This window comes from Anas acuta, chromosome 18 (genome assembly GCF_963932015.1).
Source record: "Anas acuta chromosome 18, bAnaAcu1.1, whole genome shotgun sequence".
NCBI classification, from domain to species: Eukaryota; Metazoa; Chordata; class Aves; order Anseriformes; family Anatidae; genus Anas; species Anas acuta.
This window is the reverse complement of record NC_088996.1, coordinates 531,206-544,625: the sequence shown is the minus strand read 5'-3', so window position 1 is coordinate 544,625 and position 13,420 is coordinate 531,206. Positions and strand designations below refer to the sequence as shown.

Here is a 13,420-nt window from a genome sequence, read left to right as displayed (position 1 = left end):
CTAGTCAACCCATTTATATAAACATAAATTATGATATACCCTTTTCTTCCTTCCAGTGAACCCACCGTCACACATAGTCAGACATCCCAGTTGGAGGTACTGAAGAATATTGAAGAGGAATAGCGAAGAAGAACATAGGTTATAGAGCGGTAAAATTATATGAATATGGAGAGAGAGCTGAGCACTTCCGTATACAAGTGAAAGGGAGCAGGAAATCTAGAAGCTTTTAAAGGCTGAAAAGGAACCTGTAACAGAGTATCATGACACCTGTTTATAATGATTGCTGCTACCCTACAGTGGCAACCTATGACATAAGATCTCAGAATAGCAACATGCTAAAAATAGCTCTCAGTGTGCTTATAAAACCTCTTATTCTATTGAATTGAATAAACATAATGCTCTGCTGTTCCTAAAAGTCCAACATCAGTTCCTGTGGCTGAGACTAAAAATGTACATTTAAAAATGATAGGCTTTATTCATAACCGCATTTCCTAACTTCTGCATCCAGCTCAAGGTAATGAATGCACATGAAATCATGTAGAAGAGGATCTGTGCCCATTTGTGTTCTCTGACACTGAGAAGAAAAGAGACAACTCACCATTGCCTAGTCGAGAGATGGCATCTGTGATTACCACCACCTTGTTTTGTACTGCTGACCGGGACAGTAGCCATATGACTGACTGGTAAATATAAATAATTCCACTGATCCCGAGAATAACCAATGGTAGGGCAAGTACAGCAAGAATACCCATATCTGTGGAAAACAAGAGTACATATGAAAGTAACAGTAATGATAATGTGCATTCATTATTTTTCAAATTATTCTTCTCTACAAAAGCAATATTTTTATGTGTAGAATAGCCATAAATAACAACATGCCAAAGGCTTGAAGCAGTAGGAAACTGTTTTCCAATCAGCAATTTCTTATTAAGCTATTTTAATAAGTTCTTTTTTATTATTATTCATTTTACTCATTATTGCATGTTCTAAACAAATTTAGTTTTCTTTTATTCAAAATGACTCTATGTTGGCAAAAACATAATAAAATTTTAGTACAAATATTGCCTTTAGGCAAAGCATAGTATAAAATAAGCTTTTAATTATGTTTCTGTTGTGGGAAAACAAATAAAAAGCTTTTTATCCTATTTTTGGGTAAAATACCTAATATAAATGTTTTCTGTTTTAAAAGACAGAAAAAGAATCACTTACTATGGCAGGTAGAATCCTGGTATGGATAAAGTTTTCTTCTGAACAAAATTTTGTATTACAGGCTTAATTAAAGTCCTCCAGCATTTTTATAGAAGATCACATATGTTGAGGCTGCTTGCCCTGTATGAGAATGGTTATGTATAGCCTACAGCTGTGACAGCTTGTCTTCAAAAGTAAATATAGCATCTACAGTGTGATTCACATGCCTGACCTATTAGCTAATAGGCTGGACAATCACGTAGAAGTTTTTAGTACAATATCAATTCAACTGTACAATGAAGCATTTATCTTTCTGTCTTCCCCTGGGTTGCAGTTGTTCATAGGAGTTGTACAAAGGAAATCTCAGTCTATTTATCTGAGTCTATCTCAGTTTCCTGTCACTGGCCTTCAACTAACTTTTTGACTAACTTTATATTGAAAAATATTTGTATAAACTCCATGATAACAAGATACAAAAAAAAAAAAAAAAAAAAGTGCCATGAAGAATTTGTGATTTAAAGTAATCACTGTTCCACAGTATTTACATGTATGTGCTGGGAAAAGGTCTCTGAGCAAGCTGGCTTTGGGAGTTAGTGCATAAAATTAGCTAAGAGCTGGCAAAGGATGTCGCAGCGGAGGTCCCGTGACACGACCCCCGGCAGGCCCCTGGACGAACTCCTCCAGCAACACGCTGTGGACCCCTGGGCACAGTGGTGGACATCCGCTGGTGACTTATGGTGGGCCCTCAGGCATGGCGGTAGACCTCCCTGCGAGCCCAGGCAGGCCACCAGCCTCACTGATGGAACCCTGCCAGTGAGATCCACAAGGCTCCTGGGCGTGGCGGCAGACCCCTGGCAGCGACCTCCAGTGGGCCCACGGGCACGGCAGCAGACCCCCGGCAGCGAGCCCCAGTGAGACACAAGACACTGCGGTGTACCCCTGCTGGTGTCCCCGGGCAGGCCCCTGTTCGCCACAGCAGACTCCAACCCGCCACCCATCGTGGGCCCCCATGGCGCTGCAGTGGATCCCTGCCAGCAACCCCCGGAGGGACCCCAGGCACCGTGGAGGACTCCAGCCAGTGACCCCTGGTGTGGCCCCAAGCATGGAGGCGGACCACCACCGGCGACCCATGGTGGGCCCCCAGGCACAGCAGTGGACCCCCATCGGGCCCCGGGGGTGGTGGTAGATCCCCCACCCCACCATGCGAGCTCCAGAGGGCCCCCATGCATGGTGGCAGACCCTTTCCCATGACCCCCTTGGGTCCTCAGGCATGGCGGAGGACCCCCCATCCTCAACCCACAGCGGACCCCCAGGCGTGGCAGCGGACCTCCGCTGGTGAACCTCAGGGGGTCCCTGGGCACAGAAGTGACAGACACCTGCCAGCCACTCTTGTGTCCCCATGCGCGGCGGTGGACCACCACCACCGAGCCCCGGTGGGCCCATGGGTGCAGCAGATCATTGGCTAGGTGGGGCAGGTCCCCAGCCGCAGTGGTGGAGCTCTGTCGGTAAGCCCCAGGGCCCACCAGGCACGGCGTCGTCCCCTGCTGGCAAGCCCTGGTGGGCCCCTGGGCACAGTGGCTAACCCATGCCCAGTGACCCCTGGCAGGCCCATCTCGCAGAGGAGGAGTCCCCCCTGCAAGCCCTGATGGGTCCCCAGGTGCGGTGGTAGACCCTCCCCTTCAAGCCTCGGCGGGCCCCTGGTCGAGACAACCAAAACATGCCAGCAACCCATGGAGTGCCCCCAGGAGTGGCAGTGGACCTCTGATGGTGACCCGTGGCAGCCCCCCGGGTGCGGCACTGGACCCTCCCCTGCGAGCACTGGCGGGCCCCCGGGAGCTTCGATGGACACCCCTGTGAACCACGGCGGGCCCACAGGTGCAGTGGTGGACCCCCCTGGGAGATCTGGCGGGCCCCTGGGCGCAGCGGCAGACCTGCACCAACAACCTGTGATGGGCCCCTGGGTGCGGCACTGGAACCCCCCCTGAGAGCAACGTCAGGCCCTGAGGCACTTTGGTAGACCCCCCGTGTGAGCCCCGGCAGACCCCTGGGCACTGCAGTACACCCCTTTGTGACCCCTTGTTGACTCCCAATGTGGTGGTGGAACCCCCCTGTGAGCCCCAGTGGGACACCGGGCGCGTGGGTGGACCCTCACTTGCGAGCACCAGCAGGCCCCCTGTCACGTCAGTGGACAACCCCCTTGGAGCCCCGGTGGGCCTCTGGTTGCTGCATTGGACCCACCCTGCCAGCCCTGGCAGTCTCCCAGTCACTGTGATGGACTCCCCCATGCAAGCCCTGGCGGCACCCAGGCACAGCGGTATACTACCCTGCCGAGCCCAAGGGTGCTTTGGTGGATCCCCCTGCAAGCCGCGGCAGGCCACTGGTTGCTGCAGTGGACCCTCACTGTGAGCCCAGGTGGAGCCCCAGGCGCTGTTGATGGACCCCCCCACAAGTCCCAGCAGACGACCGGTTGCTGTGGTGCAACCAGTGCAGTGGTGGACCCTGCTGTGTGAGCCCCGGAGGATCCCTAGTTGCTGTGGTGGATCCCACCTGCGAGTCTCAGCGGGCCACGGGTTGCTGAGGTGGAACCCCCTGAGAGCCCTTGCAGGCCCAAGGTGTGGTGGCGGACTCGCCCCTGCAAGCCCCAGCAGGCACCCGGAGGCACCAGTAGAACCCTGCTGTGAGCCCCGCCGGGCCCCCAGGTGCACCTGTGTGCCCCCCCCCATGAGACCCGGCAGGCCAGCAGTGCAGCAGCAGAACCCCCCCTTGTGAGTTCCAGCGGGTCCCAGGTTGCGCCATTGGAACTCCCCCTGCGTGTCCTGGTGGGCTCCCAGTGCGGCGGCGGACACCCCCTTGCAAACTCTAGCAGGTCCCTGGGTGCAACAAGGAACCACCCCCAAGAGCCCCTGCAGGCCGTAGTGCGGCGGCAGACTCATGCCAGCGACCTGCCATGGGTCCCTGGGCGTGCCAGCGGATGCCCCCCTGCAAACCCCATCGGGCCCCCGGTGCTGCGGTGTACCCCCAAGTTCAAGCCCCAGCGGGCCCCTGGTACAGCAGTGGACCACCCCTGCGAGGCTCTGCATGACCCTGGGTGCACCGATGCCCCCCCCCTTTGTGAGCCCTGGTGGGCCCTCAGGCATGCTGGTGGACTCCCCTGTGTGAGCCCCGGCAGGTCTCTGGTGCGGCAGTGAACCCCTTTGCAATCTGCAGCGGGTCCTCAGGCACTGCAGCGGACCCTCCCCCTCTTGTGAGCCCACATCTGTGCTTCCAACATTGTAAGTACGTGGTGCTTGCCATTGCAGGTTTGAGGGAGTGTGATGTAATCAATCTGCCAGGCCTCTCCATATTTCTGTATCAGCCATCGTCCTCCATACCAAAGAGGCTTTGACCGTTTGGCTTGTTTGATTGCAGCACATGTTTCAAAATCATGAATAACCTGTGCTATAGTGTCCATGGTCAGATCCATCCTCGATCACGAACCAATGCTTTCCCACAATATGACAGGACCCATCAGTGAACAGGGCATATTTCTTCTCATTTTCTGGTAGCTTGTTGTACAGTGGGGCTTCTTCAGCACAGAGCACCTCTTCCTCTGATGATATCCCAAAGTATTTGCCTTCTGGCCAGTCCATAATCACCTCCAAGATTCATGGGTGACTGGGGTTTCCTATTCGAGCCCACTGAGTAATCAGTGCAACCCACTTGCTCCATGTAGCATCAGTTGCATGATGCGCAGAGAGGACCCTTCCTTTGAACATCCAGCCTAGTACCAGCAGTCGGGGTGCCAGGAGCAGCTGCACTTCAGTACCGACCACTTCTGAAGCAGATCAAACCCCTTCATATGCTGACAAAATTTCCTTTTTGGTTGGAGTGTAGCAGGCCTCAGATCCTCTGTATCCCCGACTCCAAAACCCCAGAGGTCGACCTTGAGTTTCCCCAGGTTCTTTCTGCCAGTGGCTCCAGGTGGAGCCATTCTCCCCGGCTGCAGTGTAGAGCACATTCTTTACATCTGGTCCTGTTCGAACTGGCCCAAGGGTTACTGCATGAACTATTTCCTGCTTAATTTGTTCAAAGGCTTGTCATTGCTCAGGGCCCCATTCAAAATCATTCTTCTTATGGGTTACCTGGTAGAGTGGGTTTACAATCAGACTGTAATTTGGAATGTACATTCTCCAAAACACCACAATACCTAGGAAAGTTTGTGTTTCTTTTTTCCTAGTTGGTGGAGACATAGCTGTTATTTTGTTGATCACATCCAGTGGGATTTGATGACATCCATCTTGCCATTTTATTCCTAAAAACTGGATCTCTTGTGCTGGTCCTTTGACTTTATTTTGTTTTATGGCAAAACCAGCCTTTAGAAGGACCAGCTCCTGTGACTGGACACCCAGGACAACCCCCCCGTTGTGAGCTGCCGTGGGCCCCCGTGTGCGCCAATGGATCACCCACTGCGCACCCATGCAGGGACCCTTGCGCGCTGATGAACCACCCCCCCCCCCCCCACGAGCCCCATTGGGGCACCGGATGCACAGGCATATGCCCACCTGCAAGCCCTGGTGGTCCCATGGTGCGGCAGTTGACCCCCCTTCCCCCTTCAAACCGCAGTGGGCCCCTGGTGCAGATGTAGACCCCCCCCCCTTTAAGCCCTAGCGGGTCCTTTGTGCGGCTGTGGATCCCCCACTACAAGCCCTGGCGGGACCCTGTTGTGGATGGGTATCCCCTCCCCCCCCCCCTTCACTGTTCCTTACTGTTGGGAACACTTTTTGATGCGAGAAAGAGGCTCCATACATGTTTTCGGGGGTCCTATTTTAAATTTGTCTCAGTGTTCCGGTTAGGGTTACGTTTAGGGTTGTTTAGAAAGAGCGAACACAGAGAGTCCAGATCCATGTGGGGCTGTGTAAAGGCTCCCCTGGGGAGTTCAGTTGTACCCACAGTCTTCCGATAGGGGCTTTTTTTGATGGGAGAAAGGGGCTTTGTACATGTTTTCCGGGGTCCTATTTTAAATTCCTCTCAGATTCCGGGTAGGGATCTATTTAGGGTTGCTCAGAAAGAGCAAACACAGAGTATTCAATGTATTGTTGGCAAGGGTATAGTAATGAAGCAGTTTTTGTCTTTCATTGGGACTTGGAAAGGCTGATCTCTCAAGAGCTTGATGTTGTCTGCTTTTCTTGATGGTAGCCATCATGGCCCTCAGTCTCTGGCTTGTATGTGTTCGTGCTCATGTACGGTTTGGGAGCCTGGCTCCATGTGGTTTTGGGTCCCGGTTCTGTAGTTTTTGGCTACTGTTTCTGGTTTGGGGGAGAGATGGCTCCCTGCATTGCTCTGGCTGGCCCGCCCTGCGCCGCCCCCCTCCCCCTGCCACCGCTGGGTGCTGCCGGCCCGCCCTGGCCTGGCCACATTGAAGCTGTGAGGAGCTGAAGAAGAGCTAGTGAAAGAGAGGTATTGCAGCAGGTAGGCTGTGCCTGTGAGGTGCCTGAGGATCTGCCTTTTTTTTCTTTTAAGGCTGCTTCTTGCAGTCCCAGGGGGTTGAATCCTCTCCGGAGTGCTGAGGAAAGGCGGGAGGGTCGTCAGCCCAGTCAGTGTCCCTAAGCAAGGGTCCCCCTGTTGTAAGTTAGACCACACAATTTACTGGTCTATTGAAATTATTTTATTAATCAAGTAAGCAGACACAAGCAAAACAGCGCTGGGCGGCTGGGGAGTCTCCACTCCACCACAGCACGCAACTTCCCCTTTCCAGTGTTGCTGTTTTACAGCATTGAAGTTCCGGCTTGTCGAGACTTGTCGAGACCTGTCGAGACCTGTTGACTTGTCGACTTGTCAAGACCTGTCCTGAGACTGCGCAGTCTGTTGTTGGGGGTCGTTATTCTTCCTCTGGTGAACATGCGTTGTGCTTGTGTTCAGGTGGGGGCAAAACAGGATGTCTTGCGGTGGGTGGGTGGTATCTTACAAAATCTTTGTTTTAACAAGGATGTTCACCCAACCTCCCTTCCCCATTTGTCCCCATGTTACAATGCTGTGAGTTGTGAAACCTTATCTCCTCAGTAGATTCTTTAAATTCTCAAGGACAATGAACAAACCCCTACTAATTTATCACAATCCCTCCTTTTTCTAACATATTTTGTTCATTGAATTTTTGCAATATCTGCTTGCTGAGCGTCAAAGTTTCTGCGTCGTCCTCCTCCTGCTCAAGAGATTCATACTTAGCACGCACAAGCATAAGATAAGCAGCTTCTAATCGACTTTTCACAATTGTGATTGCTTGATTGAATATACATGGTCCAAAAGTCAGTGTTAATATAAGTAACAACAAGGGGGCCCTGCTATGGTTGCTAGCAGGGTAGTAAGCCAAGGTGAGTAATTAAACCAGGATTCATACCAATTCTGACGAGCTTCATTTTCCCTTTTGCGTTTTTCTAATCCTTCCCACAATTTAGTCATTGTATCTCTTACCACCCCAGTATGATCTTTACCAGATGGTATTCAGCCACTGTGTGATGGGTATACATAAGTGTGGTATAGAATCCTTGGTATAATGACCACCTGTACACAAAAATCATGAGATGTGTTAAACAATTTTAAAGATAGGCAAGGAGTGACTCCCAACAATGAACATACCCACCTAGTGTTATTTGCAGGAATTAGCCATTTGTGTGTTTGGTACATTTTTTTTTTTTCAGTGGCATGGCACAGATCATTTTTATCTCTTGGAACTGTGCCGATACATCTACCTCTTCCGATAACTTGGGTCAAAGTTATCCCGATTTCCTGACCCCAACTGCACTTGGAAGAATTTGAATATGGGGGCTTAACACTTACACATAGACAGCACCCTTCAGTTATCTTCTCGGGTAAAACCCCTTTCTTTTTTCACAATGCTTGGAAGCAGTGTGGGAAAGGATAACTCTGTCAACTTATTAGAAAACACTGTAGTAGGTTGGGCAGTCCCAGGTATCTTTACAGTCTGGACAACCAAACCTTCCCCTATTAACTCTTTATTAGGCCCGACTACCTTGGAAGTCTCGGGTTTTTCCTTCTTTATTAGTATGAGTCCTCCCCTATCTGTTCCGTGTTCGTAAAATCTGACATTTTTCCTAGTACCCAGCTAGTACCGTCCAAGTTTGTTATATTTATATATAGAACCTTGCGTATTTCTTTATTTCCGTGGAAGGTTTCTGTATACCCTATACCATGCCCTCACCACCTGTAACAAGGATCCAATTGTTGGTTACAACCTTGCAGCCCATATTCCACTTGTAAGAATTTATCCTGACCAGCCCCGAGTGTCCAGTCTGTAGCAATGGTTTCACACCCCCGGTATGCACAATAATACACGTTCAGGCATTTACAGTACCCCTTTCCCGGGTTAGAACTTGGGCAGAAATAAAATCCCATATATTCCCAGCATCGGGGCCTCAAGATCAGCTGACATAGTGTAGAAGTAAAACTTGGCCCCCCCAATGTTATCTGGGTTGCAATAACCTGTTGATCTTCGAATCAACTTAAAGTCCATTTAAAAGGTTGGTGGGGGTGGTGTTGAGTCGCTATGCAGGATGAAATCACTGCTAGAACCCCCAAATACCGATAGGAATGGCTGAGGCCCATTTCTTTCCCCACTTATTCACTCCTCTGCCTCACTCGTCAGTTGGGTTGCAGCCAACTACGAGGTTTTAGTTCTTCTCGGCAGCAGTAGTGTTCTTCAGGGGAGAGCCTCTACCTTAACCCACGGCACCTACCGAGTTTGTCGCAATGTGAGCTACAGGTCTTTGTTTCCTGGAGCGATCTCCCACTTCTCGTCACAGATGGGTCCTTTAACATGGCTGGCATGTGTCCATCCTTTCTCCGCAGTGTGGACGACTGTTTCTGTAGTAAGCAAAACAACATAGGGGCCTTCCCCATCGTGGTGTTAAAAAAAAAGTCTCTTTCCAAGTCTTAATTAGAATTGAGGGTGATCAAGTGGCAATTCCAAATCATAGGGCATACCATATAGCATTTCAAAAGGAGAAATTCCTACATCAGTTCTGGGCTGCATCCATATGTTTAACAGTGCAAGGGGTAAGCACTTTACCCAAGAAGCCTTAGTTTCCAGCATAAGTTTTGTTAGTTGTTTCTTAATTTCACCATTCATTCGCTCTACCTGCCCAGAAGAGGAGGGATGCCAGGGGCTGTGAAAATCCCACTCAATCTCTAAGGCCTGCTTTAATCCTTGCAGTAAAGCTTTACACCCATTCAGTCACATGGTCAATTAGGACAAACAAGTAACTCAGTAAAGTCTACCTGTATACTTTGGAAAGGTCAAAGCCCTGACTCCCGTCCCCCTCTAGACAGGTTACAGAAGACCTTTTTATTTACCCTTTGACATATAGTACATCCTCTGCATGTATGCTTCCCTAAAGTATATATTCCTACACAGACATGCTTTCTTAGAACAACATCACACATTGCTTGCACCTCCCAATGACTCTTCTGATGTAAAACAGTTAATATTTGCCTCATTATCACTTTATTCAGCATTTCTCTCCCATCAGGGAGTATCAATTTTCCTTAAAATGATCCACATATTTGTAACATTAATACCTTCTTGGGAGGTTGTAATTGCTCCAAAATCTTTTTTTAGAATTTACCCAAATAGATAGGTGGCCCTGTAAACCCCTGAGGTAAAATTGTCCACCTATATTGTTGCTTCTGCCCCCATTTCAGGGTCTTTCCAGTCAGAGGTGAATATACATGTATGTTTGCTCTCAGGGCCAGAGAGCACTCCATTCATAACACTGTTATTCCAGTCTAACAATTTACTATTTGAATGCCCAATTCAATCATCAAATCCCTTCCTAACAAGTTAGTATCCACCTTGGATACATACAATAATTGCCCAGTGATCATTTTATCCCCTGGTCTCAGCTTAGTATTCCCCAAAAGTGGCACTGTTATCCCAGTACCTTCTACCCCCATCACATTTAGGGTTTCATTAGTTAATTTAATCCCTGATGCTTTACAAGTCAGTAATGACTTAACTGCCCCAGTGTATTGGGTTTGATGGCAGGGTTCAGGGGGTGTGAGGGGTGTGGGAGTGGGAAACTGCAGTGGCAGCCCCCGTGAGAAAAACCCAGAAACCTTCCCGTGGTAGATAAGGGGCAATTTCATCTGGCCCCAAAGGGGCCCACTGCTGCCCAGAGCCAAGCCATGAGCAATACAGTCCGTGCCTCTGTGAGAGCACATCCATGAAAACAAACAAACAAAGAAACAAACAAAAACCTGCTGCTCAACAGCAGGTGGGAGAGCGAGAAACAACCCCCGCAGGCACCAAAGTCAGTGCAGAAGGAGGGGGAGGAGGCGCTCCAGGCGCTGGAGCCGAAGCCCCTCTCCGGCCGGCCACTGGAGAGGCCCCTGGTGGAGCAGGCCGTTCCCCCACCGTCCCCCTCCCTGATGCTTGGGAAACTGAACAAACACCACAGCAAATATGCAAATATACCAAAACTTCTAGACTGTTACTTAGATAATGCCTACATCACCTTTCCCTGCTCATTCAATTTCAAACAGCTCTGTTAAATACTACATGCCACACCTTTAACACCTTCAGCAACCCTTTTAACACTTCCTTTATCTTTCTCCAGCCCGTACTTTTCTAATACCAGCACCAAAGGCTCAGTCAGAGTCCAACTTAATTCCATACCTTTTCCCTCCAAGATACTGAAACAACATATCAATCAATATACCATATTTCATCCCATTTTCCTTCTTTCCACAAAAACAACATTGACTGTAATATGGTGTTATAATTAATAGTTCCATTTAGGGGCCACTCCGCTCCATCCTCTAGTTTATAAAGTGGCCACCATTGATTACAATATTTGATAAGAGTTCTTTACTTTTTGTACCCTCTCACCCCACTATATCCCTCCAATGTGTTAGTATACATCCTAGGGGGCTTTTCCTCCGGATTTCTTTGCTTTGAACTTTCCTATTGTAATCTACAGTGGTTAATATTCCACTGTTTTCCTAGAAGCTCTTTACTAGTCAATCCCAATCCCTCCAAAATCCACAATATATAGATACACAAGTAAAATCAGACCACTGTAAATTAACTGCCTGTTGACAATTATACTGAGGACATTTAAACCTGATGAGCCGATAATATGCCTGGGCAAATTTTGTTCCCTTAGATATACACCTCAATGGCAGTTCTTATATTTACATATTTACATATTAACATATGTATAAAAGAATACTTTAACAAAAATGCCCGGGCTTTTATATATACAATATACAATGTACAGTTATTATTCCAGTTAGAATTATTCCTCAGCAGCTGCAAACATTATGCCAGTTGCCATTAAAGCTCACTTACCCTCCTCCTGTCCTTTTCTTAAAATCTCGGACATCCCCGGAGTTAATGGGAATGGCCACATATTCCATTCCTGGCTGGGGTCCCCCCATCGCTATTTCTCGTAGGGGATATAATCCCTCCCTTAAAGCAGATTTCTGATTTCTTGCCCTGCTTCTGGTTACCGGCCCCTGTGTTTCATGATATGATTCCAATTCGCCTGGGTTAGCTAATTCGTGGAGTCCATTAAGGACGGAACCGTTGATGCGGGCGGTGGAATATAGGGCGGGGGCGGTGTAGGGACTTCCAAGTCCTTTCTCTTTTTATCCTGCCCTCCTTTTTCTTTTAGAGGATATAGATGCATCCTCGTATCTGAATTTATCCAGAGGTGTGCATACTCACTTTCTTCCAGACTAAAGGGTTCCTTTGAGTTTACATAAATATTTAGGCCTGACAAACCCAATCTTCAAAAGACCCAAATACAGGCCAGTAAAGGTGGTCTCCTCGAATCTGTTTACCACCCCAAACTTCAACACAATAATGTATCATTTTTACTTTATTCCTTCCCCGCCTAAAAGGGGAATCCTGCCAATTTTTAATCATTAATCCCGGGGTAACCTAACATCAGACATTACCCCACCCATGGGACCAGAAGGCTTACTCTTCTTCTGTCCCATCTTCCGGAACACCTTCACACATACACGCATGGATCGCTTCCCCCTTTTCATGGCCCAGTCCCTCGCAGGATGTGGGAAATGCACTACTGAGGGGTCCACGCTCGCTTCGTCCGCAATTGGACGTCTCATTTGTTGTGTTCCGGGATACCCAACCCCAACTGAACGGATCACCGGCCTATACTTACCCACCCTGTGGGTCTTCGTTCGGGCTTCATGCACAAAGGTTGCCTGGGGTTTACCGGTTTTATTTGCTTGTGTCTAATTTTAGGTTTGTCGGTGAAGGATTTGAATGAAAGTAGTTCTACGGAAGGCTGCTGAAATCAGCGGGGCGCCCCCTCCAAAGCTCTTTCAATCAGATTGCCTTCATCCGAGTCACAGCACCAAATTGTTATAAGTTAGACCACACAATTACTGGTCTATTGAAATTATTTTATTAATCAAGTAAGCAGACACAAGCAAAACAGCGCTGGGCGGCTGGGGAATCTCCACTCCACCACAGCACGCAACTTCCCCTTTCCAGTGTCGCTGTTTTACAGCATTGAAGTTCCGGCTTGTCGAGACTTGTTGAGACCTGTCGACTTGTCGAGACTTGTCGATTTGTCGACTTGTCGAGACCTGTTGACTTGTCGACTTGTCAAGACCTGTCCTGAGACTGCGCAGTCTGTTGTTGGGGGTCGTTATTCTTCCTCCGGTGATCATGCGTTGTGCTTGTGTTCAGGTGGGGGCAAAACAGGATGTCTTGCGGTGGGTGGGTGGTATCTTACAAAATCTTTGTTTTAACAAGGATGTTCACCCAACCCCCCTTCCCCATTTGTCCCCATGTTACAATGCTGTGAGTTGTGAAACCTTATCTCCTCAGTAGATTCTTTAAATTCTCAAGGACAATGAACAAACCCCTACTAATTTATCACACCCCTAAGGCAAGTCTCTGAAGTGTTTCCCCTCTGTTTTAGTGGTGCTGTGGTAGGCGTTGCTCAAAATCTGCTGAGGGTCTGAGGTGGGGGGGGGGGGGAGCTGCTTGTACACTGTTGGAGCCTGGGTTGAGGGGGGAGGTTTGGAGCTGCTTCTACACCTTTGGGGCTGGCATCGGGGGTAGGGGGTTGGGTGCTGGTTGTATACTGTAGGGGCCTGGTTTTGGGGGGGGCTTGGGGCCTGCATCTGGGGGAGGGGTGGGAGCTGCTTGTACACCTTTGGGGCCTGCATCTGGGGGTGGTTGGGAACTGCTTGTACACTGTAG

General features: G+C 49.1%; 1 protein-coding gene across 2 annotated transcripts in view; it reads right to left on the bottom strand.

Annotated features, from left to right (window-relative positions):
• DHRS7C (dehydrogenase/reductase 7C) overlaps positions 1 to 13,070 on the bottom strand; it is a 28,494-nt gene extending 15,424 nt beyond the window's left edge. Inside the window, exons 1-3 of one of the 2 annotated variants that reach the window (XM_068655229.1) lie at positions 12,799 to 13,070; positions 12,369 to 12,754; positions 599 to 754 (exon numbers count right to left, since the gene is read on the bottom strand). In XM_068655229.1, coding sequence (XP_068511330.1) covers positions 599 to 752 — 154 coding nt within the window. In that variant the 5' untranslated portion in view covers positions 753 to 754; positions 12,369 to 12,754; positions 12,799 to 13,070. Of the gene's footprint in view, positions 1 to 598; positions 755 to 1,209; positions 1,371 to 12,368; positions 12,755 to 12,798 lie in introns of those variants that run through there. The other variant, XM_068655228.1, reaches the window with a different exon arrangement.
• Between the last annotated feature and the right edge of the window lie 350 nt (positions 13,071 to 13,420).